At 49.0% G+C, this 25,179-nt stretch overlaps 2 protein-coding genes and 1 long non-coding RNA gene across 8 annotated transcripts in view; 1 reads left to right on the forward strand and 2 right to left on the reverse strand.

Annotated features, from left to right (window-relative positions):
• LOC105467844 (coronin 7) overlaps nt 1-1,099 on the reverse strand; it is a 79,610-nt gene extending 78,511 nt beyond the window's left edge. Inside the window, 1 exon segment of the mRNA XM_071083684.1 lies at nt 922-1,099. Coding sequence (XP_070939785.1) covers nt 922-981 — 60 coding nt within the window. The 5' untranslated portion in view covers nt 982-1,099.
• A 1,249-nt stretch (nt 1,100-2,348) lies between these two features.
• On the reverse strand, nt 2,349-11,643 carry LOC105467842 (uncharacterized). 4 transcript variants are annotated; one of them, XR_003014995.2, is made up of 3 exons: nt 11,504-11,643; nt 9,780-9,913; nt 2,349-2,853 (listed from the first exon to the last, which is right to left on the reverse strand). It is a non-coding gene; the product is annotated as an uncharacterized lncRNA (long non-coding RNA). The 4 variants fall into 4 exon arrangements; XR_979179.3 differs by lacking the exon at nt 2,349-2,853 and adding an exon at nt 7,236-7,456; XR_011616273.1 differs by lacking the exon at nt 2,349-2,853 and adding an exon at nt 7,236-7,456 and having other exon boundaries at nt 11,498-11,643.
• A 64-nt stretch (nt 11,644-11,707) lies between these two features.
• The window catches only part of LOC105467841 (DnaJ heat shock protein family (Hsp40) member A3), a 34,015-nt gene continuing 20,543 nt past the window's right edge, over nt 11,708-25,179 (forward strand). For 2 of the 3 annotated variants that reach the window (XM_011717597.2, XM_011717598.2), the window contains exons 1-3: nt 11,708-11,933; nt 21,666-21,799; nt 24,908-24,991. In XM_011717597.2, coding sequence (XP_011715899.1) covers nt 11,723-11,933; nt 21,666-21,799; nt 24,908-24,991 — 429 coding nt within the window. In that variant the 5' untranslated portion in view covers nt 11,708-11,722. The remainder of the gene's footprint in view (nt 11,934-21,665; nt 21,800-24,907; nt 24,992-25,179) is intronic. The other variant, XM_071084037.1, reaches the window with a different exon arrangement.

The following is a 25,179-nucleotide window of genomic DNA, read 5'->3' on the forward strand; positions in this document are numbered from 1 at the left end:
GCCATTGTGTTCACCGCGATGTCTCCAGCAGCTTAGCACAGCATAAAGTGGGAGCAGAGGAAATATAGTCCAGACCACAAAAACGGAGCCTCTACCCAGACTGCCCTGACTTGCTCTGGGACCCTGATGGGGTTACTTGAGGTCAATTCCTAGGCCCAGGTATCGCAGGACACTCCCAGGCCTTACAAATAACACGGAAAGCGGCAGAGCAGAGCTGACATCCTCCAAGGCACACCTCTCATCAGTCCTCCTGCCCTTTCGGGGGTCCGAAGGGTCTCCCGGCACCTGCCTCAGCAATTCTTTGGGGCTCCACCTGCTCAGGCTTCCCCAGGCCCCACCCAGCCGTGGCAGCATCACCGAGATAAGGGAAGAGCTTGCGCCAGCAGCGAGAGGAGGAAGCACCGGCGGAAACCCGAAGGAGGGGCGCGTGCGGCCGAGGGGCTCCCTCCCCACCACTGACACACTCGGGCTCGCCGGGGCCAGAGGAGAGAGGGGCGTCTCCCCACAGCCCAGCCCGGGGCAGGGGCGACAGGGAGCGGCAGGGAGGAGGAGCCAGGCGCCGGCAGCGCCCCGAGCCCCGGCTCTCGGCGAGGCCGACCGGAAGCTAGAGGCGGCCTCGCAGGCCTGGGCCCCGACTAGGAGGGCTGCGCCGCCTCGGGGGTCCCGGGGCGAGGTGGGTGAGGCAGGCAGACCGCCAGGGTCACCGAGCGCCAGAGGGAGTCACGGGAGCGCTGGACTCTGCCCTCCGGAGGCGACGAAACGGCCCGGACGCCGGGGCCAGGGCCTGAAGGGGGTTCCCTGGGGATGGAGGGCTCGGGGGTCCAGGCGGCCCTCGGGGGGCCCCGTGTGGGGTCCGGGCAGGGGGAGGGGCAGCCGGCCGGGTCCCGAGGCGAGAGCGCCCGGTCCTCGGGCCGGACTCACCTCGCGGCGGGGCGGCCGAGCCTCCGTGTGCCGGAACTTGGACACCCTGAAGCGGTTCATGGCGACCGGGACGGCGGCGGACGCGGCTTCGAGGACCCCGGGCGTCGAGTCTCAGGTGCACGCCGAGCAACCACGACTCCCGCTGCCTGGGCCCTACCCGGGACCCAATGCCGCGGTCACGCCCCCGGCACGCCCCACTGCCAATCGCAGCCGCCTCCGGGCGGCTCGGCCACGCCCCCGACCTCTCTCGTTTCGCTCGCTCACCGCCGGTCCCGCCCCCCGAGGCCACGCCCTGATATCGAGGGGACGGACAGGCGCGGGTGGGAGGTCACGTGGGGCGCAGCTGTCCGCCCACGTACCGTGTGGTGCTTGCTTGCGTGGGGTCTGGGTTGCAGCATCCGCGATTTTGTGTGCAGGATTTGCTGTGGAGTATTTGCGGTGTACCTAGCACGCCTTCCAGCACTATCTACCTCTTCCCGTAGAGAGGGAGAAATTAGCTCCATTTCGAGACAGGAAACCCTCCGCTAAAGGAGAATGTAAGCTGTTGGTCCCCAGCTCACACCAAGGGTAAGAGACAGAGGGGGAACAGGGGCCTAGGTAGACCGGCAAATCCCTGTCCGCCGGGCCTACTCAAAAGCCTCTGCATCGGGCCAGGCGCGGTGGCTCACGTCTGTAATCCCGGACTTTGGGAGACTGAGGCAGGAGGATCCCTTGAGTCCAAGAGGTCGAGGCTGCAGTGATCTGTGATCGTGCCACTGCACTCCAGCCAGGTGGACAGAAAGAGACCCTGTCTCTAAAAATAATTATAATAATAACTTTTAATTTTTATTTATTATTTATTTATTTGACACGGAGTTCCTGTCACCCAGGCTGGAGTGCAGTGGCGCAATCTCAGCTCACTGCAACCTCTGCCTCGCGGGTTCAAGCAATTCTCTTGCCTCAGCCTCCCGAGTAGCTGGGATTACAGGTGCACACCACCACACCCGGCTATTTTTTTTGTTTTTTGAGATGGAGTCTCTCTGTTGCCCAGTCTGCAGTACAATGGCACAATCTTGGCTCACTGCAAACTCTGCCTCCTGGGTTCAAGCAGATTTCCTGCCTCAGTATTCTGAGTAGCTGGGATTACAAGTGCCTGCCACCGTGCCTGGCTAATTTTTGTAGTTTTAGTAAGAGACGGGGTTTTACCATGTGGGTCAGGCTGCTCTCTAACTCCTGACCTCGTGATTCTCCCTCAGCCTTCCGAAATGTTGGGATTACAGGTATGCGCCAAGGCACCCAGCCATTTTTTTTGTATTTTTAGTAAAGACAGGATTTCACCATGTTGGCCAGGCTGCTCTCTCAAACTCCTGACCTCAGGTGATTTACCTGCCTTAGCCTCTCAAAGTGCTGGGATTACAGGCGTGAGCTACAGCGCCCAGCCAAAAAAAAATGTTTTCAATGTGCATTTTAATGAATAGTCAGTTCAGGGACAGGTAACTAGATCTAAGGAGCTTGTTGGCATTGAAGCCGGCCTCATTTATCCCTCTCCCACAGAAACTCTGATTTGTTGAAATCACTGATTTCCCAGAAGATTGACAGCAGGTTGGAAACTTCTTTCTTTGGCATCACAGTGAAAAATTGGGACGCATCATGAGCCTCTTCCAGGCTTTTCTGCAGGGTTTTTGCCCTCTTCTTCATCACTAGGCCCTTTTTCTTTCTGCTAATGTTACTTCCTTCAGTTGTACAAATTGTTTTTGAGTTTTCCAGAATGAGGGCCTCATTACAATGAACTCTCAAATTCTTGTTTGTTATTAATTATTCTTGAAAACAGGACTTGTGAAATCCAAATCACTAATGCCAGGCAGCAGGCTAACCAGCCATCACTGTTTTGCTGGAATTTGACCTGCCATTTGATGGACAGCCATTCAGGGTAGAGAGGTGTCTTCCAGTACCCTTAAGACAAACAGTGGAGTTGTCTGCATTACTAGGAGTATAAAGAAACAATGCTGGTTATTCACAGGTTTGTGGGACTGGAAGGAGTATCGGAGGCCCTCCAGTTCAACTTTGCAATTCACAAAGTAATTTATTCTGCTTAAGTTTGTGGCAGCCGGAATACTCTGAACTCTTATGGAATCATTCTCTTCAGCCAGAAAGGGTCTGAGAACATGTGAGACGAGTGGTCACTCTCTAGACTACAGTCATTATTTTTTATTTTCTTGACACGAAGTTTTGCTCTTGTTGCCCAGGCAGGAGTGCAATGGCGGCAATCTCGGCTCACCGCAACCTCCGCCTCCCGGGTTCAAGCTATTCTCCTGCCTCAGCCTCCCGAGTACCTGGGATTACAGGCACGGAACACCACGCCTGGCTAATTTTTATATTTTTAGTAGAAACGGGGTTTCACTAGCCGGGCGTGGTGGCTCACACGTGTAATCCCAGCACTTTGGGAGGCTGAGGCAGGCGGATCATGAGGTCAGGAGATTAAGACCATCCTGGTCAACATGATGAAACCCCCATCTCTACTAAAAAAAAAAAAAAAAAAAAAAAAAAAATTAGCTGAGCGTGGTGGCACACGCCTGTAGTCCCAGCTACTCAGGAGGTTGAGGCCGGGAAATCACTTGAACTCAGGAGGCGGAGGTTGCAGTGAGCCAAGATCGCGCCATTGTACTCCAGCCTGGTGACAGAACAAGACTCCATCTCAAAAAAAAAAAAAAAAAAAGAGCCGGGCGCGGTGGCTCACGCCTGTAATCCCAGCACTTTGGGAGGCCGAGGCGGGCGGATCACAAGGTCAGAAGATCGAGACCACGGTGAAACCCCGTCTCTACTAAAAATACAAAAAATTAGCCGGGCGCGGTTGTGGGCGCCTGTAGTCCCAGCTACTCGGGAGGCTGAGGCAGGAGAATGGCGTGAACCCGGGAGGCGGAGCTTGCAGTGAGCTGAGATCCGGCCACTGCACTCCAGCCTGGGCGACAGAGCGAGACTCCGTCTCAAAAAAAAAAAAAAAAAAAAAAAGAAAAACAAAAAAAACCAAAAACGGGGTTTCACCTTGTTCGCCAAGCTGGTCTTGAACTCCTGCCTGGCCTCCCAAAGTGATCCGCTTGCCCGCATGGGCCTCCCAAAGTGCTGGGATTACTGGCATGAGCCACTGCGCCTAGCCCATTTTCTTTTTATTTTTGTAGAGATGCAGTCTCACTATGTTGCCCAGGCTGGTCTCCAACTCCTGGGCTCAAGTGATCCTCCTGCTTTGGTCTCTCAAAGTACTAGGATTAAAGGTGTAAGCCACCGTGCCCAGCCTTTTTTACCTTTAAAACAGAGATTCTTGCATTTTTCTTTTTTTTCTGAGACAAGGTCTCACTCCGTTGCCCTCATTGTACTGCAGCAGTGCAATCTTGACTCACTGCAACCTCTGTCTCCTGGGATCAGGTGATCGAACCTCCCATCTAAGTCTCCTGGACTACAGGTGCAAGCCAACACTCCCACCTAATTTTTTATTTTTCAATTTTTAAAAATGTTTTGTCGAGATGAGGTCTCATTCTATTGCTCAGGCTGGTCTCAAGCAATCCTCCCAACTTGGCCTGCCAAAGTGTGGGGATTACAGGCATGAGCCAATGCACCCAGCTGATTCTTGCATTTCTAAGGTTTGAAAAGCAATGCTTACATTTTTTCTTAGTTTGGGCAGAAGCACATTTACTGTGAGCCAAAGTCACTTGTGGTTTATTGAAAAGGTTTTTCGTTTGTTTGAGACAGAGTCTCACTCTGTTGCCCAGGCTGGAGTGCAGTGGTGTGATCTCCGCTCACTGCAACCTCCACCTCCTGAGTTCAAGCGATTCTCCTGCCTCAGCCTCCTGAGTAGCTGGGATTACAAGTGTGCGCCACTAGTCCTAATTTTTCTATTTTTAGTAGAGATGGGGTTTTGCCATGTTTACCAGGCTGGTCCTGACCTCAAGTGATCCACTGTCTCAGCCTTCCAAAGTGCTAGGATTACAGGCATAAGCCACTGTGCCCAGCCCAAAAAGATTTTTAGCAAATCATCAGGTTGGCCAGGTGCAGTGGCTCATGCCTGTAATTCCAGCACTTTGGGAGGCCGAGGCGGGTGGATCAAGAGGTCAGGAGTTCTATACCAGCCTGGCCAAGATGGCGAAACCCTCTCTCTCCTAAAAATACAAAAATTAGCTGGGCGTGGTGGTTGGTGCTTGTAATCCCAGCTACATGGGAGGTTGAGGCAGAGAACTGCTTGAACTCGGGAGGCGGAGGTTGCAGTGAGTTGAGATCGCGCCATTGCTCTCCAGCTTGGGCCACAGGGCAAGACTCTGTCTCAAAACAAAACAAAACAAACAAAAAAAGAAAACAAAGAAAATCATCAGGTGACTGGGCATGGTGGCTCACGCCTGTAATCCCAGTACTTTGGGAGGCCGAGGTGGGTGGATCACCTGAGGTCAGGAGTTCAAGACCAGCCTAGCCACCATGGTGAAACCCCGTCTCTACTAAAAATACAAAAATTAGCCAGGCGTAGTGGCAGGCGCCTGTAATTCCAGCTACTCGGGAGGCGGAGGTAGGAAAATCAATTGAACCCGGGAGGCGGAGGTTGCAATGAGCCGAGATCACTCCACTGCACTCCAGCCTGGGGACAAAAGCGAGACTTCATCTCAAAAAAATATAAAGTAAAAAGAAAATCATCAGGACAGTGGTCCCACTGGATCCCAGGTGACCGAGGCACAGCTCATCCCCTTTCACAGGGAACTGCACCTGCTACAGACATCACAGACCAGCACATCTGGACCACACATTCCTCACCCGCTTGGAATTGTCCTATACTCTCTGTGAAGTATATGTGAAGTAAAGAAAATGCTACACTTCGAGAAATCATGTCCCTGAAGAGCTGGGCTGAAGCTCTTCTGCCCTCTGTAGAAGAGCTCTGAGCTCACATGGGAGAGTTGCAGCCATTGGCAGCCATGAATTTGGTCACTTCCATTATACTTCAAATAATCAGTGGTTTCAGCAAGAAATCACGAAGACCCTCTTGTGTCCCGTTGCCTTCAGCCCAGCACTGTGGAGGAGCACCATTAAACTCCTTCCCAGCTCTCACAGACACACCCACAGCTCAGGAGTTGGGGAACAGGCTCAGTAGAATTGCTGGTCTAGTGAAATGAAGTGTGGAGGGGGAAACACTTACGACTTTGTGTGCCCTTTGCAAGTAACATTTATTTCTCCTTTCTGGTTTTTTTTTTTTTTTGAGACAGAGTCTGTCGCCAAGGCTGGAGTACAGTGGCACGATCTCAGCTCACTGCAACCTCTGTCTCCTGGATTCCAAAGATTCTCCTGCCTCAGCCTCCCGAGTAGCTGGGATTACAGGCGCATACCACCCTAGCCAGCTAATTTTTGTATTTTTAGTAGATACGGGATTTCGCCATGTTGCCCAGGCTGGTCTCAAACTCCTGAGCTCAGGCTGTCTGCCCACCTCGGCCTCCCAAAGTGCTAGGATTACAAGCGTGAGCCACTGCGCCCAGCCTGTTTCTCCTTAAAGCTCACATTTTTGAGCTTCTGCCTGGAGAACATGTGGTCATATTCTGACTAGCACTGTGGATAGGTGTAGCTTGTGGCTCCTGCAGTCTTTGGCAACAAGCCTGGGATGGATCCATTTGTGTCTAGTCGCAGCAAAAGTCCTTGAAAGGCAGGGCAGCAGTTTGTACCCGTGGTAGTAATAAATGCTTGCCCTGCCTCTCTTTTGTTGTGAAAAGCAAATGAAAATAAGCATGAGAAAGTACTTCAGAAACTCTCAAGAGCCATATGCTTGAGAGATACTGATCACAATGACGACTGATAGGCGTGTGATTTAAAGGAAAAGAAACACGGTTTTATTGTGAGAAGACCTGGGATTGGGTCTTGATTCACTCACTTACTAGCTATGTGGCCTTGGACAAGTCTTTTCATCTTGCAGAGCCTATTTTATTGTTTTTTTCCTTTGTAGGGGGTGTGTCTGTTTGTGAAAACGGGAATAGTCCTCCCCCTACCTACCTCATAGGGTTGTGCTCATATCAAAATAGAAAACAAAGCCAGGGAACAGTGGCTCACGCCTGTAATCTCAGCACTTTGGGAGGCTGAGGTGGGCAGATCACTTGAGGTCAGGAGTTCGAGACCAGCCTGGCCAACATGGCAAAACCCAATCTGTACCAAAAATACAAAATTAGCTGGGCGTGGTGGCGCATGTCTGTAATCCCAGCTACTCAGGAGGCTGACGCAGGAGAATCGCTTGAACTCGGGAGGTGGAGGTTGCGGTGAGTTGAGATCGCACCATTGCACTCCAGCCTGGATAAGAGCAAAACATTGGCTTAAAAAATAATAATAATAAAGTCTAGCACCAAAAAGAGACCAGGCATAGGCCTGGGCTGCTCTCAGCTGGGAGTCTTTCCCATGTTTTTCTTTCTTCTGTGTGGCAGGTCCCAAGGACTTTGTCCTTTCCTTTGGTAATTACCATCATCCACTCCACTCCACTCCTTAAGAGTTCTCTGCTTCATAACAGAAAATACTGGTTCCCCGACAATCAGCCTTCCTGCTATCCCTGAAAACCAGAACACACACACCCTTTTGACGTGGAGGATTTTTACCGTTCATCACTATGGGGAAATAGATGGGGGATAAACAAAAATTAAAAAAAAAAAGGGGGAAGTTACAACGGTGACAGTTTTCATATTACTGAGCTCTCCTCTAGTTCCTCACTCACTCTGAGGTAGTAAATGAAAGGCCTTTTGGCTCTTATTCTCAGCTTCTATTCTTGAAAGTTGTTCTTCTCAACCACTAACATTCCCCCAACCCCCATTTCCCCTAAGTTTTGGGCTCCCTGTGAGTAAGTAACTGTGTCTGAGTTCTTAGTATTCTCAGTGCTTAGTGGAGCCTGGCACATGGGGCTAACGCAGACTGAGCACTGGCTATGCATCAAGTACTATAGGACGCCTTTACATGATTTCACTCAGATCACCCTTTGAGGTCATTACTATATTTTGTGTTGTTTTGAGACAGAGTCTTGCTGTGTTGTGCAGGCTGGAATGCAGTGGTGTGATCTCGGCTCACCGCAACCTCCACCTCCCAGGTTCAAGTGATTCTCCTGCCTCAGCCTCCCCAGTAACTGGGACTACAGGTAAGTGCCACCACACTTGGTTAGTATTTTTTCTTTTTTTGAGAAGGAGTCTCACTCTGTTGCCCAGGCTGTAGTGCAGTGGTGCAATCTCAGGTTACTGCAGCCTGGATTCAAATGATTCTCGTGTCTCAGCCTCCCAAGTAGCTGGGATTATAGGCACGTGCTGCTGTGCCCAGCTCATTTTTGTATTTTTGTTTCTTGTTTTTTTTTTTTTTTTTTTGGAGACGGAGTCTCATTCTGTCACCCAGGCTGAAGTGCAGTAGCACAATCTAGGCTCACTGCAACCTCCACCTCCCAGGGTCATGTGATTCTCCTGCCTCAGCCTCCTGAGTAGCTGGTATTACAGGTGCACACCATCACACCGAGCTAATTTTTTGTGTATTTTTAGTAGAGACAGGGTTTCACTATGTTGGCCAGACTGGTCTCAAACTCCTGACCTTGTGATCTGCCCACCTTGGCCTCCCAAAGTGCTGGGATTACAGGCGTGCGCCACCGTGCCCGGCCTCATTTTTGTATTTTTGTAGTGACAGGGTTTCACCAAGTGGCCCAGGCTGGTCTTGAACTCCTGACCTCAGGTGATCCACCTGCCTCAGCCTCCCAAAGTGCTAGGATTACTGGCATGAGCCACTATGCCTGGCAATTTTTGTACTTTTTAGGAGAGACGGGGTTTCACCGTGTTGGCCAGGCTGGTCTAGAATCTCAGGTGATCCTCCCACCTCAGCTTCCCAAAGTACTGGGATTACAGGCGTGAGCCACCACACCGGGCCGAGGTCGTTACTATTAAGTCCTGGCTTATTTATTTGAGATATGGTCTTCATTTGTCACCCAGGCTGGAGTACGGTAGCACAATCATGGCCCATTGCAACCTCAGCCTCCCAGGGTCAAGCAATCCTCCCACCTCAGCCTCTCAAAGTGCTGGGATTACAGGCGTGAGCCACCGTGCCTGGCCTATGTCCCCATTCTAGAGAAAAGGAAACAGAGGAACAGAGTGAAGTTGCCCAAGGACACACAGATGGTAAGTGGCACAGCTAGAATTCAATCCCAGGCAGTCTGATTCCAGAGCTATACTTTTTTTTGAGAAAGTGTCTTGCTCTGTTGCTCAGACAGCAATGCAGTGGCACTATCATAGCTCACTGTAGCCTTGAACTCCTGGACTCAAGTGGTCCTCCCACCTCGGTCTCCCAAATAATTGGGACCACAAGCATGTGTCACCATGCCTGGCCAATTAAAAAATTTTTTTTTGTAAAGACGAGGTCTTGCTATGTTGCCAAGGCTGGTCTTGAACTTCTGGGCCCAAGTGATCCTCCCGCCTCAGCCTCCCAAGGTGCAGGGATTTACAGGCATGAGCCACCATGCCTAGCACAGAACCCATACTCTTTTTCTTTATTGTTAAGATGGAGTCTCACCCTGTTGCCCAGGCTGGAGTGCAGTGGCACAATCTCAGCTCACTGCAACCTCCACCTCCCGGGTTCAAGCAATTTTCCTGCCTCAGCCTCCCAAGTAGCTGGGATTACAGGCACCTGCCACCACACTCAGCTAATTTTTGTATTTTTAGTAGACAGGGTTTCACCGTGTTGGCCAGGCTGGTCTCAAACTCCTGACCTCAGGTGATCCACCCACCTTGGCCTCCCAGAGTGCTGGGATTGCCAGGTGTGAGCCATTGCGCCCTGCCCAGAACCCATACGCTTAATCACTATGCTGGTCATTTAAGTATTTGCTGAATGTATTAAAGAACTCTTTTGCTCACCTCCCAACACCCTTGTTCATCTCAGTCCTCTCCATTCCGTAGCCCAACTCTCTTCAACTATTACTTGCAATTTACGAAAGCTTGCTCACTGTTCTTCAAAGGACTGGTGGTTTTTAATCTTCGAGTCTCAATGCCTGTGGAGAATTTGACAAAAGCTATGGGTATCTACCCAAATTAACATCCACGTACACAAAAATTTGGTGTAACAATGCTGGGAGTAGGTGGGAGGGGGAGTAGCACAGATTCCCAGGCTTTGGGGATGGGGGCAAAGATTTATGAGCACAGATTGTTTTAAACCCAACCAAGAATCCTCAGGTTTTCTTTCTGGTGCTTGAGGTGGTGATGATGGTGGGAGTGTGAAAATTGGAAGTCCTTTGCAAGACTAACCAGGTCAGGTCTCCCTTCCTAGCCGCATCTTACCACATTTTTTCTTTTTGAGACGGAGTTTTGCTCTTTCACCCAGGCTGGAGTGCAGTGGTGGGATCTTGGCTCCCCGCAACCTCCGCCTCTGGGTTCAAGCGATTCTCCTGCCTCAGCCTCCCGAGTACCTGGGATTACAGGTGTGTGCTACCATGCCTGGCTAATTTTTGTATTTTTAGTAGAGTCGGGGTTTCACCATGTTGGCCAGGTTGGTCTCACACTCCTGACCTCGTGATCTGCCAACCTCGGCCTCCCAAAGTGCTGGGATTACAGGTGTGAGTCACTGCGACCGGCCTCATCACATACTCTTAAATTTACGGCTTAAACACACTTTTTCATCGATGTCCAATTTGAATCTTACCTCTCAGAAGCCCTGACATCCCAAACTTCCTCTCCCCCATTTTAGAAATGGAATGACTCCTTCACTTTGTATGCCTGTAACAGTGCTTATTCCTATGATAGCATTTAACATTATTAGTTGGTAAGGAGCCTCTCTCGGGTCATTGTTTGCTCCTCCCGAGCAGAGATGGTGTATCATGCATCGTTGTATCCCCGATATTCTAGAACATGCATGACACACAGTAGGCGCTCACAAGTTTTGCTAATTTAGTTTTTGGGCAGCACGGCTCCCATTCTGAACCAGCAAGTTCACGGCAGGTTTGGAAAAGGCTAACATGCTTAAGGGGAGAGCTAAGGTAGCCGCGGTGGCTCTCGCCTGTAACCCCAGCACTTTGGGAGGCCGAGGTGGGTGGATCACGAGGTCAGGAGTTCCAAGACCAGCCTGGCCAAGATGGTGAAACCCCCGTCTATACTAAAAATACAAAAAAATTAGCCGGGTGTGGTGGCACGCGCCTGTAATCCCAGCTACTCGGGAGACTGAGGCAGAGAAATGCTTGAACCCGGGAGGCGGAGGTTGCATTGAGTCGAGATCGCGCCACTGCACTTCAGCCGCGACAGAGCGAGACTGTGCCCAAAGGAACAAAAAAAAAAAAAGGAGAGAACTGAGTCTTGTTAGAGAAGGCGGGTGGGGAATCAGCCTAAGAGAAAGTGAGACTCCGGCCAGGCTTTGGGGGTGGCGGCGAAGATTTACTAGAAGCGCGCGGAGACCACGTGAGTAAAGCTCACGCAATTCGCCGTAAGTCTCAGGGTCAGCAAGAGGGAACCATGCACTGCATAGTGGGAGCGGCGCGACGGAGGGCCGCTTTGCATGCCGGGACTTGTAGTCTCGCCCTTACCCAGAAACCTCGGACCAGTTACGTTCGGCTACATTCAACCAGGTTCTTACACCGATAACGTACACTCACTGATTGTCTAGCACAGAATAACGAGGTTCTGCAGGGCAAGTCTACCGAACAACACTCTTCAGAGCAAACCCCGTTTTGGCGATTGCTCCCCGGAAGGCGCGTTGGGTGCGGCTGCGCGTGCCCCACGCATGCGCCACGCATGCGCCTCTAACGCGCGCCCGCCGTTCCCGCGAGGCCCCCTAGAGCCGGGCGGCGCAGGCGCAGTGTCCCCCGGCCAAGATGGCGGCGCGGTGCTCCACACGCTGGTTGCTGGTGGCTGTGGGGATCCCGCGGCTGCCGGCTGCACTGGGGAGAGGGGCTCGGCCACCCAGGGAGGGCGTGGTGGGGGCATGGCTGAGCCGCAAGCTGAGCGTCCCCGCCTTTGCGTCTTCCCTGACCTCTCGCGGCCCCAGAGCGCTGCTGACATTGAGACCTGGTGTCAGCCTCACAGGTGAGGGCAGGTTCCAATTCCCGAGTGGCGGTTTCAGGGCCTAGAAAGGAGTGAGTCTCCTCGCTGTGACTGCGGCTGCGGGAGTAGTGGGGTGGAGGGTGTCTTCCGACCCGGATGCAAAATTGCCGGAGACACAGGCAGGCAGGAGGCGGGGAGGCCTAAGAGGCTACTCAGCCGTCAGGGAAGGGAGAGAAGCGTGGAGCCTCCGGCGGCGGTGATGAAACGCCCCTAGACCGTGAACCTTCACCTCTCTGTCAACATTTCTGGGGGCCGCTGCTCCCTCGTCCGCTTTCTTTCCCATCTCTCCACCTTCTGGCCCGTAGCGGAAGGGAAGAGCTAACTGCCATTCGGAGAGGCCTAGGTACTTTGTTACAAAAACCCTGCAAGATGCCTGTCGTCATCCCCATTTTAGAGAATGGGAAACTGAGATTCAACAGAGGAATCGACCAGCCGAAGGTCATGAAGTTAGACGGGAAGAGTTGTCTCAAACCCATAGCTGTCGTGTCTTAGCTTATGCTCTTTCTACCACGTGATGCTAATTCAAGGGCACAGTTAACAATCTTCTTAGAAGTCCTTAGTTGGTGATTGTAATAATAACACAGTCAGACATTTATTGAGCACTTACTGTTGGCCAGGCATCGTTCCCCCCTTACATCACATTTCCACATGAGAGGCACTGTTATTCCATTTTATAAAGATACCGAGGCTTAGATGTTAAACCACTTACAAATGTCACAAAGAGGTGGAGCCTTGATTTCATTGCCTGAGGTGATACTGAATTATACGTTAAGCTTTGAAGTGCTTAGCCATGTTTTCTTTTCTTTCTTTCTTTCTTTTTTTTTTTTTTTTTTTGTGAGAGTCTTGCTCTGTTGCCCAGGCTGGAGTGCAGTGGCTGGATCTCAACTGACTGCAACCTCTGCCTCCTGGGTTCAAGAGATTCTCCTGCCTCATGCCTCCCAAGTAGCTGGGATTACAGGCACATGTCACCACGCCTGGCTAATTTTTGTTGTCTTTTATAGAGATGGTTTCTTTTTTTTTTTTTTTTTTTTGAGACGGAGTCTCACTCTGTCGCCCGGGCTGGAGTGCAGTGGCACAATCTCAGCTCACTGCAAGCTCCACCTCCCGGGTTTACGCCATTCTCCTGCCTCAGCCTCCTGTGTAGCTGGGACTACAGGCGCCCACCACCTCGCCCGGCTAGTTTTTTGTATTTTTTAGTGGAGACGGGGTTTCACCGTGTTAGCCAGGATGGTCTCGATCTCCTGACCTCGTGATCCGCCCGTCTCGGCCTCCCAAAGTGCTGGGATTACAGGCTTGAGCCACCGCGCCCGGCCCTATAGAGATGGTTTCTACATGTTGGCCAGGCTGGTCTCAAACTCCTGACCTCAGGTGATCCGCTCCCCCTTGGCTTCCCAAAGTGCTGGGTTTACAGGCGTGAACCACCGTGCCCTGCTTAACCATGTTTTCTTATGCTGTGTGTTTTGTGCTGTATATTGTATGTACCTGAATTGTGCTAGTTTCGTGTCCTCCAGAATTTGTGCAGATGATATTTAAGCTATGTATAAATGTATAAAGATTAATAAAGGGCCCTGAGAAGAGAATTTATACCACGTAACTTCCTATTGCAATCCAGTTTGTAATACTTACATAGTAGACAGTTGTTAAAGTATCAGTAATTGTGGTTACTTCATGCAATGTAAAGAAAAGAGACTGGGGGCCGGGCGCGGTGGCTCACGCCTGTAATCCCAGCACTTTGGGAGGCCGAGATGGGCGGATCACGAGGTCAGGAGATCGAGACCATCCTGGCTAACACGGTGAAACCCCGTCTCTACTAAAAAAATACAAAAAACTAGCCGGGCGCGGTGGCGGGCGCCTGTAGTCCCAGCTACTCGGGAGGCTGAGGCAGGAGAATGGCGTGAACCCTGGAGGTGGAGCTTGCAGTGAGCTGAGATCTGGCCACTACACTCCAGCCTGGGCGACAGAGCGAGACTCCATCTCAAAAAAAAAAAAAAGAAAAGAGACTGGGCTCCAGGGGTGAACTTTCCCAGTGTGTGTGAGTGGGGTGTATTATTTAATCCCTTTGAGCTTCTCTTTGAAAATTCATTCATTCACAGGTATTAATTGAGGCCAGGTGTATGCCAGCCACTGTTCTGGGTGCTGAGGACATGGCAGAGAACAAAGAGATTGGATGTGTGTTTGGTTGAATGATTATTTATTTATTTATTTAATTATTGTTTACGACAGGGCCTCCTGTTGCCCAGACTGGAGTGCAGTGGCACAATCACAACTCAGTGCAACCTCGACCTTCCAGGTTCAATCTATCCTCCATCCTCAGCCTCCTAAGTAGCTGGGACTATAGGCATGCACCACCACACCCAGCTAGTTTTCTGTAGATGGGGTTTCACCATGTTACCCAGGCTGGGCTCAAGTGATTTGCTTGTTTCAGCCTCCTAAAGTGCTGGGATTACAGGCATCAGCCACTGCACCTGGCCAAGAGAATGAATGAACTTTTTTTTTTTTTTTTTTGAGACGGAGTCTCGCTCTGTCACCCAGGCTGGAGTGCAGTGGCACTGTCTCAGCTCACTGCAAGCTCCGCCTCCTGGGTTCACGCCATTTTCCTGGCTCAGCCTCCCGAATAGCTGGGACTACAGGTGCCCGCCACCATGCCTGACTAATTTTTTGTATTTTTAGTAGAGATAGGGTTTCACTGTGTTGGCCAGGATGGTCTCAATCTCCTGACCCGGTGATCTGCCCACCTCAGCCTCCCAAAGTGCTGGGATTACAGGCATGAGCCACCGTGCCCAGCCTTATTTTTATTTTTGAGATGGACTCTTGCTCTGTTGCCCAGGCCGAAGTGCAGTGATGTGATCCTGGCTCGCTGCAACCTCTGTCTGCCGGATTCAGGCGATTCTCCTGCCTCAGCCTCCCGAGTAGCTGGGATTACAGGTGTGTGCCACCATGCCTAGGTTTTTTTGGTTTTTTTTGAGACGGGGTCTTGCTCTGTTGCCCAGGCTGGAGTGTAAGCGGTGTGATCGCAGCTCACTGCAAGCTCCGCCTCCCGGGTTCAAGCAGTTCTCCTGCCTCAGCTTCCCTGGTAGCTGGGATTACAGGTGTCCACCACCACACCTGGCTAATGTTTGTATTTTTAGGAGTGACGGTGTTTCACCGTGTTGGCCAGGCTGGTCTCGAACTCGTGACCTCAGATGATCCGCCCGCCTTGGCCTCCCAAAGTGTTGGGGTTACAGGTATCAGCCATCGTGCCTGGTCAGCTTTTATATGTTTATTAGAGACGGGATTTCACCATGTTGGCCAGGCTGGTCTTGAACTCCTGGATTCAAGTGATCTGCCCACCTTGGCCTCCCAAAGTGCTGGGATTACAGGTGTGAGCCACTAGGCCTGGCCCAAGAGTGAATTTTTAAATTCTGTCCCTGCATTTGTATACCTCATGGAAGGAGCAGTTGTCTGTTCAGTATTCTTTCTAGGTTTCCTGTGGATTATTTGGAGAGATGTCATGATGGATTTTTTTTGTTTATTTTTTTCTTAGACACATACATATTTTTTTATTCTGTAGAGCCATGGTCCTACTATGTTGCCCAGGCTGGTTTCAAACTCCTGGCCTCAAATGACCCTTCCACCTTGGCCTCCCAAAGTGCCAGAGTTACAGTCGTGAGCCACCAAGCCAGGCTAGATTTTTCAACATGAGCAAAAGTGGTCATTTTTAGAGCTTGCTAACATTTTCTAATGTCAAGGTTGTTTTAAACAGAATCTGGCTGCATCTTTTTATTCAAATATTAATTCCTTAGGTGACTTGTTTTATTAAGCCAAATTTGTTCAAGTTGCAGCTATACAAATTTGGGAGCATTTGTTGTTATTGTGTATGTGAAAGAGAGGCACTAAGTACTAAGCATTGTGTGAGGCTGTTACTAAGAACTGCGGTTAGCTGTTTTGTTCCCCAAGTGAGCTTATAACCTGGCACGGGCAAGTTTTGTATCAGGTAGTGTACACAGGTGAGAGGCGGCATCCTTCAGGGTATATATGTTCTGTTTTCACAGGTAGAGTCATCAAGTGGTTGGGCAGGGTGGCTCACAACTGTAATTCCAGCACTATGCTGGCACTGAGAGAGGAGGATCACATGAGCCTAGCAGTTTGGGACCAGCCTGGGCAACATAGGGAAATCCCATCTCTACAAAAATTTTTTTTTTCTTTCTTTTTTTTTTTTTTTTTTTAGATGGAGTCTTGCTCTGTAGCCAGGCTGGAGTGCAGTGATGCAATCTTGGCTCACTGTGATCTCGGCTCACTGCAACCTCCACCTCCTGGGTTCAAGCAATTCTCCTGCCTCAGCCTCCTGAGTAGCTGGGACTACAGTCACGTGCCACCACTCCCAGTTAATTTTTCTATTTTTAGTAGAGACGGGATTTCACCATGTTGGCCAGGATGGTCTCCATCTCTTGACCTCGTGATCCACCCACCTCGGCCTCCCAAAGTGCTGGGATTACAGGTGTGAGCCACCGTGCCCGGCCTACAAAAATATTTTTAAAAATTATCTGACTGGCTGGATGCGGTGGCGCACGCCTGTAATCCCAGCACTTTGGGAGGGCTACATGGGCAGATCACCTGAGGTTGGGAGTTTGACACCAGCCTGATCAACATGGAGAAACTCTGTCTCTACAAAAATTACAAAATTAGCCAGACCTGGTGGCACTTGCCTGTAATCCCAGGTACTCGGGAGGCTGGGGCAGGAGAATTGCTTGAACCTGAAAGTCGGAGGTTGCTGTGAGCCGAGATTGCGCCATCGCACTCCAGCCTGGGCAACAAGAGCGAAACCATGTCTCAGAAAAAAAAAAAAAAAAATTAGCTGACTGTGGTGGCGACTGCCTGAACTCCCAGCTGCCCGGGAGGCTGAGGTGGGAGAATCCCTTGAGCCCAGGAGGTTGAAGCTGCACTGAGCCATGATGACGTCACTCCAGCCTGGGCGACAGAGTATGACTCTTTCTCTACCAAAAAATTAATGAATAAATAAAGTCATCAACTGAGAAGCCATGTGGTGGCGAGCCTCTGGTCCTAGCTACTCAGGAGGTTGGGGTGGGAGGATTGCTGGAGTCCAGGAATTGGAGTTTGGCCTAGGCAACATAATGAGACCCCCGTCTCTTAAAAAAAAAAAATTAAAAAGGTCATCAACTCAGCTTCCAAACACTAGTCTGTGATCTTGTCTCAAATCTAGTAGTAAGATGACGTAACAACCCTTTAAATCTGACTTTTCTTCCAAGCAGAAAGAAAGCAGTTGTTGGTGGCCAAGCATTGTGGCTCATGCCTGTAATCCCAGCACTTTGGGAGATGGGTTGGTCACCTGAGGTCAGGAGTTTGAGACCAGCCTGGACAACATGGCCAAAGCTTATCTCTACTAAAAATAGAAAAAATTGGTCAGGCATGGTGGCGGGTTCCTGTAATCCCAGCTACTCGGGAGGCTGAGGCAGGAGAATCACTTGAACCCAGGAGGCAGAGGTTGCAGTGAGCCGAGATCGCACCACTGCACTGCAGCCTGGGCAGCAAGAGCCAGACTCCCTGTCAAAAAAAAAAAAAAGCAGTTGTTGGACAGTAGGTTGGCCATTCTTGGAACGACTTGGAGGCTTATTTTATTCTGGGTTGTTCTAAAAAGGACAGGACATTTACTGGTCATATCTGATAAAATAAATTGTCTATTAAATGGACTCTAATTATTGTTAATCATTGATGCCCTTTGAATAATGTCAAAAGTCATTAGACTGGGGATGGTGGCTTATGCCTGTAATCCCAGCACTTTGGTAGGACGAGGCCGGTGGATCACTTGAGGTCAGGAGTTTGAGACCAGCCTGGCCAACGTGGTGAAACTTCTTACCTACTAAAAATACAAAAATTAGTGAGCTGTGGTGGTGTGTGCCTGTAGTCCTGGCTACTTGAGAGGCTAAAGCAGAAGAATCGCTTGAACCTGGGAGACGGAGGTTGCAGTGAACTGAGATCACACCACCGCACTCCAGCCTGGGCGACAGAGCGAGACTCTGACTCAAAAAAAAAGAAAAAACAAAGCCATCAATCTTGTAATTAAACGTGATTTGTCTTTATCCACATGCAGTTTTGTGCGTTACTATCTCTGTACTAACTCCAGTCCGTGTTCTCTGCCCACGATGTTGAAGTCACAGCTGCCACAGGTCACTACCAGCCTCAGCCTTCTGGCATTGGAAGGAGTGGTGAGAGAGAGGCTGGACTGGGCCAGGGCAACCCCTTATTCCCACATAAAAAGAGGGTGGAGTACAGGTTCAATAATAAACCAGCTCTAGTGTTTTCTCAAGTCTGACTGAAGAAACACAATAGTGGTCTCCTGACCCCTACTGCTTCCAGTGTGCTTTTTATATTCCCAGGGTATTGGGTATGCCAAACACATAGATTTATTTCCTATTTCTAATTTTAAGTATGCTGACCATTCCTATTCATTCTCCTCTCTGATTATCCTTTACCTGGCCTGCTACTTGGATGTGTTCAACACCTCTGGCTGTATTTTGTGCTCATTAACTTCAAGTAGTCTCCCAGACTTCCTAGAGTTGTTACTCTCTCTCTCTCTCTTTTTTTTTTTTTTTTTCAGATGGAGTCTTGCTCTGTTGCCCAGGCTGGAGTGTAGTGGCACGATCTTGGTTCACTGCAACCTCAGCCTCCCAGGTTCAAGCAATTCTCATGTCTCAGCCTCTGGAGTAGCTGGGATTATAGATGTGCACCACCATGACCAGCTAATTTTTGCATTTTTAGTAGAAACAAGGTTTCACCATGTTGGCCAGGCTGGTCTCAAACTTCTGGCCTCAGGTGATCCACCCTCCTCAGCCTCCCAAAGTGGTAGGATTACAACAGGCGTGAGCCACCGCGCCCGGCCTACAGTTGTTTCTCATGCAAACCCAATGAGTTCTTTGTTTAACATTTGCAGTGGCTCCCTATTGCTCTTAGGATAAAATCCAGACTCCTTAGCATAACTCTAAGGCCCTTCTTATTCCTAGGCCCCATTAATCATTATCATCTCTAACCACCACTGCCACCACATACAGAATCTCTAGTTTAGAGGCATAAATCTGTATGGATTCAAATCCCTCTTAGCCTATTTCTTTCTCTCTCTCTTTTTTTTTTCCATGTCATAAGTCTATTTACAAACATATCTAGTGTGCCTTATGAGTTCAAGTCTTTGATCCATTTATTTATTTATTTATTTATTTATTTATTTTTATTTTTTTTTTTTTTTTGAGACGGAGTCTCGCTGCGTCGCCCAGGATGGAGTGCAGTGGCCGGATCTCAGCTCACTGCAAGCTCTGCCTCCCGGGTTTTTACGCCATTCTCCTGCCTCAGCCTCCCGAGTAGCCGGGACTATAGGCGCCCGCCACCTCGCCCGGCTAGTTTTTTGTATTTTTTAGTAGAGACGGGGTTTCACCGTGTTAGCCAGGATGGTCTCGAACTCCTGACCTCGTGATCCGCCCATCTCGGCCTCCCAAAGTGCTGGGATTACAGGCTTGAGCCACCGCGCCCGGCCCCATTTATTTATTTTTAATAGAGACAGGGTCTCTGTGTTGCCCAGTCTGGTTTCGAACTCCTGGGCTCAAGCGATCCTCACGCCTCAGGTTCCCAAAGTGCTGGGATTACAGGTGAGAGCCACTGTGCCCGGGCTTATTTTTATTTATTTATTTATTTATTTATTTATTTATTTATTTTTTATGTTTTCTGAGATGGAGTTTTGCTCTTGTTGCCCAGGCTGGAGTGCAGTGGTGTGATCTTGGCTCGCTGCAACCTCTGCCTCCCAGGTTCAAGCGATTCTCCTGCCTTAGCCTCCTGACTAGCTGGGATTACAGGCATGCGCCACCACGCCTGGCTAATTTTGTATTTTTAGTATAGGAGACCTCAGGTGATCCGCCCGCCTTGGCCTCCCCAAGTGCTGGGATTACAGGCGTGAGCCACCACGCCCGGCCCAGCTTATTCACTTTTTAAAGAGATTTCACCTATTAAAACACTATTGCAGTCCGGGCCTGGTGGTGCATGCTTGTAGTCCCAGTTACTTGGGAGGCTGAGGCAGGAGAATCACTTGAACCCAGGAGGCAGAGGTTGCAGTGAGCCAAGATTGCACCATTGCACACCAGTCTGGACAACAAGAGTGAAACTCCATCTCAAAAAAAACCAAACAAACAGAAAACCTGCCAGGCATGGTGGCTCACCCCTATAATCCCAGCACTTTGGGAGGCCGAGGCAGGTGGATCACGAGGTCAGGAGATCGAGACCATCCTGGCTAACACGGTGAAACCTCGTCTCTACTAAAAATATAAAAAAATTAGCTGGGCATGGTGGCGGGCGTCTGTAGTCCTAGCTACTTGGGAGGCCGAGGCAGGAGAATGGCGTGAACTCGGGAGTTGGAGCTTGCAGTGAGCCAGGATAGCGTCACTCCAGCCTGGGAGACAGAGCGAAACTCCATCTCAAAAAAACCAAAAAACCCGCTCTTCCTATCTGTTAAATGGATGAACTAAAACATCTTTGTTTCTTAAGCAGTTGTTGTCTTGCTGTTAAAAAAGGTGCTGCAAATCCAGATCCAAAGTACAAAGTCATCCTAGTTAGTAACTGCCACTTGTTTTCCACTGAAAATGGCAAGTGCTTTCCTGGGCAGCTCAGCCAGTTTCTGCAGCTTAACAACTGATGCCTAGAAGTTCTTCCCCGACCTTCTTAGATTGAGTTGTCATTGGTTCTCAGCAGGGGACACTTACTTCCCAGGGGACATTTGGCAATGCCTGGAGACATAGGGGGAGTTCTCTACTGGCACCTAGTGGGTGGAGACCTCCTGAGTTTCCGGTGAATGTGTGGAGTAGGGCTTGAACGTCTGTATTTTCATCAATGTAATGATGCTGTTGGTCCAGGGACCACAGTCTTGAGAACCGCTCCTTAAGCGGTACCCAAGGCTGCAAGATAGAGGGAAAAGAATGTGGAGAGTTGTTAAGCATTAAGTGTGACAGAAGAATATGAAAATACCTAGCATATGGTAAGTGCTCATGTGGTATAAGAAGGGGAGCTGAATCCCTTTTTATTCATCTCCCAGTCAGGAGTATTATTCCTTTAGTGGTGTGCTGAGACCACTCCAGTAGTATAAGGCAGGAGAATCAGCCTCATCCAATACTCTATATTAATTGAATACTGTGGCTTCTTTAGCCATTATTGAAGTACATTGAGTTTGGTCTGCAGTGGGCTTGGCCAGGAACAGCCCTAAAGCTGTAGTCTGTGTATTAGTCTGTTATCATGCAGCTAATAAAGACATACTTAAGACTGGGTAAATTTTAAAGGAAAGAGGTTTAATTAACTCACAGTTCAGCATGGCGGGGGAAGCCTCAGCGATCATGGTGGAGGGAGAAGCAAACACATCCTTCTTAACATGGCAGCAGGAAGAACGAGCAAAAGGGTGAAAAGCCCCTTATAAAACTATCAGATCTCGTGAGAACTTATTATCGCGAGAACAGCATGGAGGTAACCGCCCCTGTGATTCAATTACCTCCCATCAGGTCCTTCCCATGACACATGGGGATTATGGGAACTAAAATTCTAGATGAGATCTGGGTGGGGACACAGCCAAACCCTACCAGGTTGGTTGTTCCTTCACAGATATAGACCAGTGGGTCATGTACTCACAGTTTTCTTTTGTTGAGAACATTCCCAGAGTGATTTTCTTTTTTTTTCTTTTTTCCTTTTTAGGAACAAAACATTACCCTTTCATTTGTACTGCCTCCTTCCACACTAATGCCCCTTTGGCCAAAGAAGATTATTACCAGATATTAGGAGTGCCTCGAAATGCCAGCCAGAAAGAGATCAAGAAAGCCTATTATCAGGTCTGTATGGAAGTCATATTTTGGTGACCAAATTGTAGAAGGAATGTTTTTGATCCCATCTGATCCTTAATCAATACAGCATATATACCCGTGTGGATAGGTCTCATGAGCTGATATATAGAAGGGTGTGATAAAGTTGGACTTTGCTAGACTGTTTTTCGGTGCACAATGCCGTAGAGGTTAGTGCTTCAGAAAAAAAGAGAAAAAAACCAGAGATTTTAAAAAGTTTTTTTTTCCAGAGCTGTTTTCATAATTAAATTTAATCTGTACTTTCTGAATCAGCAGGTATGCTAGTCTAAGTTTTAGATAGTCATTTTTTTACATCCAGATAAAAGTTTATAGGTTTAGAATTACTTCCTTTCTTTTTTTTTTTTTTTTTCCGAGATGGAGTCTCACTTCGTCGCCCAGGCTGCAGTGCAGTGTTGCGACCTTGGCTCACTGCAATCTCCGCCTCCCAAGTAGCTGGGACACAGGCGCATGCCACCACACCCTAATTTTTTTTTTTTTTTTTTTTGAGACTGAGTCTGGCTCTGTCACCCAGGCTGGAGTGCAGTGGCCGGATCTCAGCTCACTGCAAGCTCCGCCTCCCGGGTTTACGCCATTCTCCTGCCTCAGCCTCCGGAGTAGCTGGGACCACAGGCGCCTGCCACCTCGCCCGGATAGTTTTTTTTTTTTTTTGTATTTTTTAGTAGAGATGGGGTTTCACCGTGTTAGCCAGGATGCTCTCGATCTCCTGACCTAGTGATCCGCCCGTCTCAGCCTCCCAAAGTGCTGGGATTACAGGCTTGAGCCACTGCGCCCGGCCTGGCTAAATTTTTTTGTATTTTTAGTAGAGATGGGGTTTCACTTTGTTGGTCAGGCTGGTCTCAAACTCCTGACCTCAGGTGATCCACCAGCCTCGGCCTCCCAAAGTGCTGGGATTACAGGCGTGAGCCACCGTGCCTGGCCCTTTCTTAACCTGGAAAATGTGAAATTCCCATTTTTGTATGCTGGGGTATATTAGGGTAGTTAGGGTAGCTGAGTAAAGTTGTATACGAGATGTCTACACCACTGGTTCCTAGACCCTTGGTTTGCTCTGACCAATAAAATAAAATCAATATTGGAGGCACCACTCTAGGATTGACAGCTTTTTATAAGTGCACACTTCACTGGAGTTGTGCAACTGCCACCACAGTCAACTTTAGTACATTTTCATTACCTCGAAAAGAAATCCTGTATTCATTAGCACCCCCCTTCCATTGTCCTTTCTCCCCGGTCCCTGGCAGCTGCTAACCTGCATTCTGCCTGTTTGGATTCGCCTATTCTGAATATTCACTTACAGGGAATCATAGGATATGTATCCTTTTGTGTGTCTGGCTTCTTTCATTCACATAATGTTTTCAAGGCTCGTCTGTCTTGTAGCTTGTGTCAATACTTCATCCCTTTTCGTGCTCAAATAATCTGTTGCATGGAATGATCACATTTTGTTTCTTCATCGTTTGATGGACATTTGGATATTTTCCACTTTCTGCTATCATGAACGGTGCTGCTATATAGACATTCATATGAAAGTTTTTGTGTAGACATGTTTTCAGTTCTCTTGGATATTTAGGAGTATAGTTGCTGAGTCATATGGTAACTGGATGTTTAACCTTTTGAGAAGCTGCCAGCCTTTTTCAAAGCAGCTGCACCATTTTACATTCCCACCAGCAGCATAAGAGGGCCATGATTTCTCCACATCCCAGTGAACACTTATTATCATCTGTCTTTTTAATTACTACCCTAGTGAATATGAAATGCTATCTCGTTAGAGTTTCCATTTGCTTCTTCCCTGGTGACTAATGATGTTGAGCATCTTTTCTTGTGCATGTTGGCCATTAGTTTGTCTTTGGAGAAATGTGTGTTTGGATCCATTGCCCGCTTTTAATTGGGTTGTAATGGAATGAACAGAGGCATGGGGACAGGAAGCAGAGATCTTGGCCTGTGAATAGCTAATGGCCTGTCTCATCCTGAGCTCAAGAGTCAGGTGCCTGATCCAAGAGTGGGAAAAGATTGAAAAGATGGAGGCTGGGTTGAACTCACATGACAGTTGATTTCAGGCCCTTAGCAAGTCCTAGAGACATAATTTAAGAGAAAGACTTAATTTAGAGAACCATTCAAGTTTTTCGGCGTGGAAGTAAAAAGATCAGGTAAAGCTGTAGCAATTACTATATTTTATGTACTTACAAAAATAATTGAAACAGCAGAAATGTCTATTCAGTCATTTTCTTCCCTTTTTAAAAATTTTTCCTTTTTTCAGACAGAGTCTCGCTCTCTTGCTCAGGCTGGAGTGTAGTGGTGCAATCTTGGCTCACTGCAGCCTCTGCCTCCCGGGCTGAAGTAATTCTCCTGCCTCAGCCTCCCGAGTACCTGTGTTTATAGGCGTGTGCAACCACACCTGGCTAATTTTTGTATTTTTAGTAGAGATGGGGTTTCACCATGTTGGCCAGGCTGGTCTCAAACTCCTGACCTCTGGTGATCTACCCAGTTCAGCATCCCAAAGTGCTGGGATTACTGGCATGAGCCACTGCACCTGGCCCCCTTTTTAAAATTTTGTTTCTCTTTTTTGTTCATTTACCTATTCTAAGCCATGCTGGGTGCTAAGGGCAAAGATACATCAGAATCAGTTCCTGCCCTCAAGTTGAGAGATAAGTACATTAAAACAGATCATTATTATTATTATTTTGTGGGGTGGAGGGACAGTCTCACTCTGTCACCTAGGCTGGAGTGCAGTGGTTCAATCTCTGCTCACTGCAACCTCCACCTCCCAGGTTCAAGTGATTCTCGTGTTTCAGCCTCCTGAGTAGCTGGGACCACAGGCATGTGCCACCATGCCTGACTAATTTTTTGTATTTTTGGTGGAGAGGGGTTTCGCCATGTTGCCCAGGCTGGTCTTGAACTCCTGAGCTTAAGTGATCTGCCTGCCTTCGCTTCCCAAAGTGTTGGGATTACAGGCGTGAGCCACTGCACCCGGCCGAGAGACAACTTTGATAAAGGAAACATAATTATGACTGGTATCTGGGGTTCTGTTGTGTCTGGTATTTGGGGTTCATGTTGTATCTGAAATAAATTCTCATGTTTTTCCCTTAGCTTGCCAAGAAGTATCACCCCGACACAAATCAGGATGATCCCAAAGCCAAGGAGAAGTTCTCCCAGCTGGCAGAAGCCTATGAGGTAACACGACTTTGGTGCATGTGGCCACTGCTGTTACAGCGGTGTGTATGAATCAAAGGTTGCGTTGCTACCTGGGACAGCCTGGTGTGTCATACAGTCCAGTGTGAAGGCCATGTCCCTGCACCAAGTCATCTTGTTAAAAAAAAAAAGGGAGAGATTCCAGGCCAAGCCTGGTGGCTCACTCCTGT

This window comes from Macaca nemestrina, chromosome 18, assembly GCF_043159975.1.
Source record: "Macaca nemestrina isolate mMacNem1 chromosome 18, mMacNem.hap1, whole genome shotgun sequence".
Lineage (NCBI taxonomy): Eukaryota > Metazoa > Chordata > Mammalia > Primates > Cercopithecidae > Macaca > Macaca nemestrina.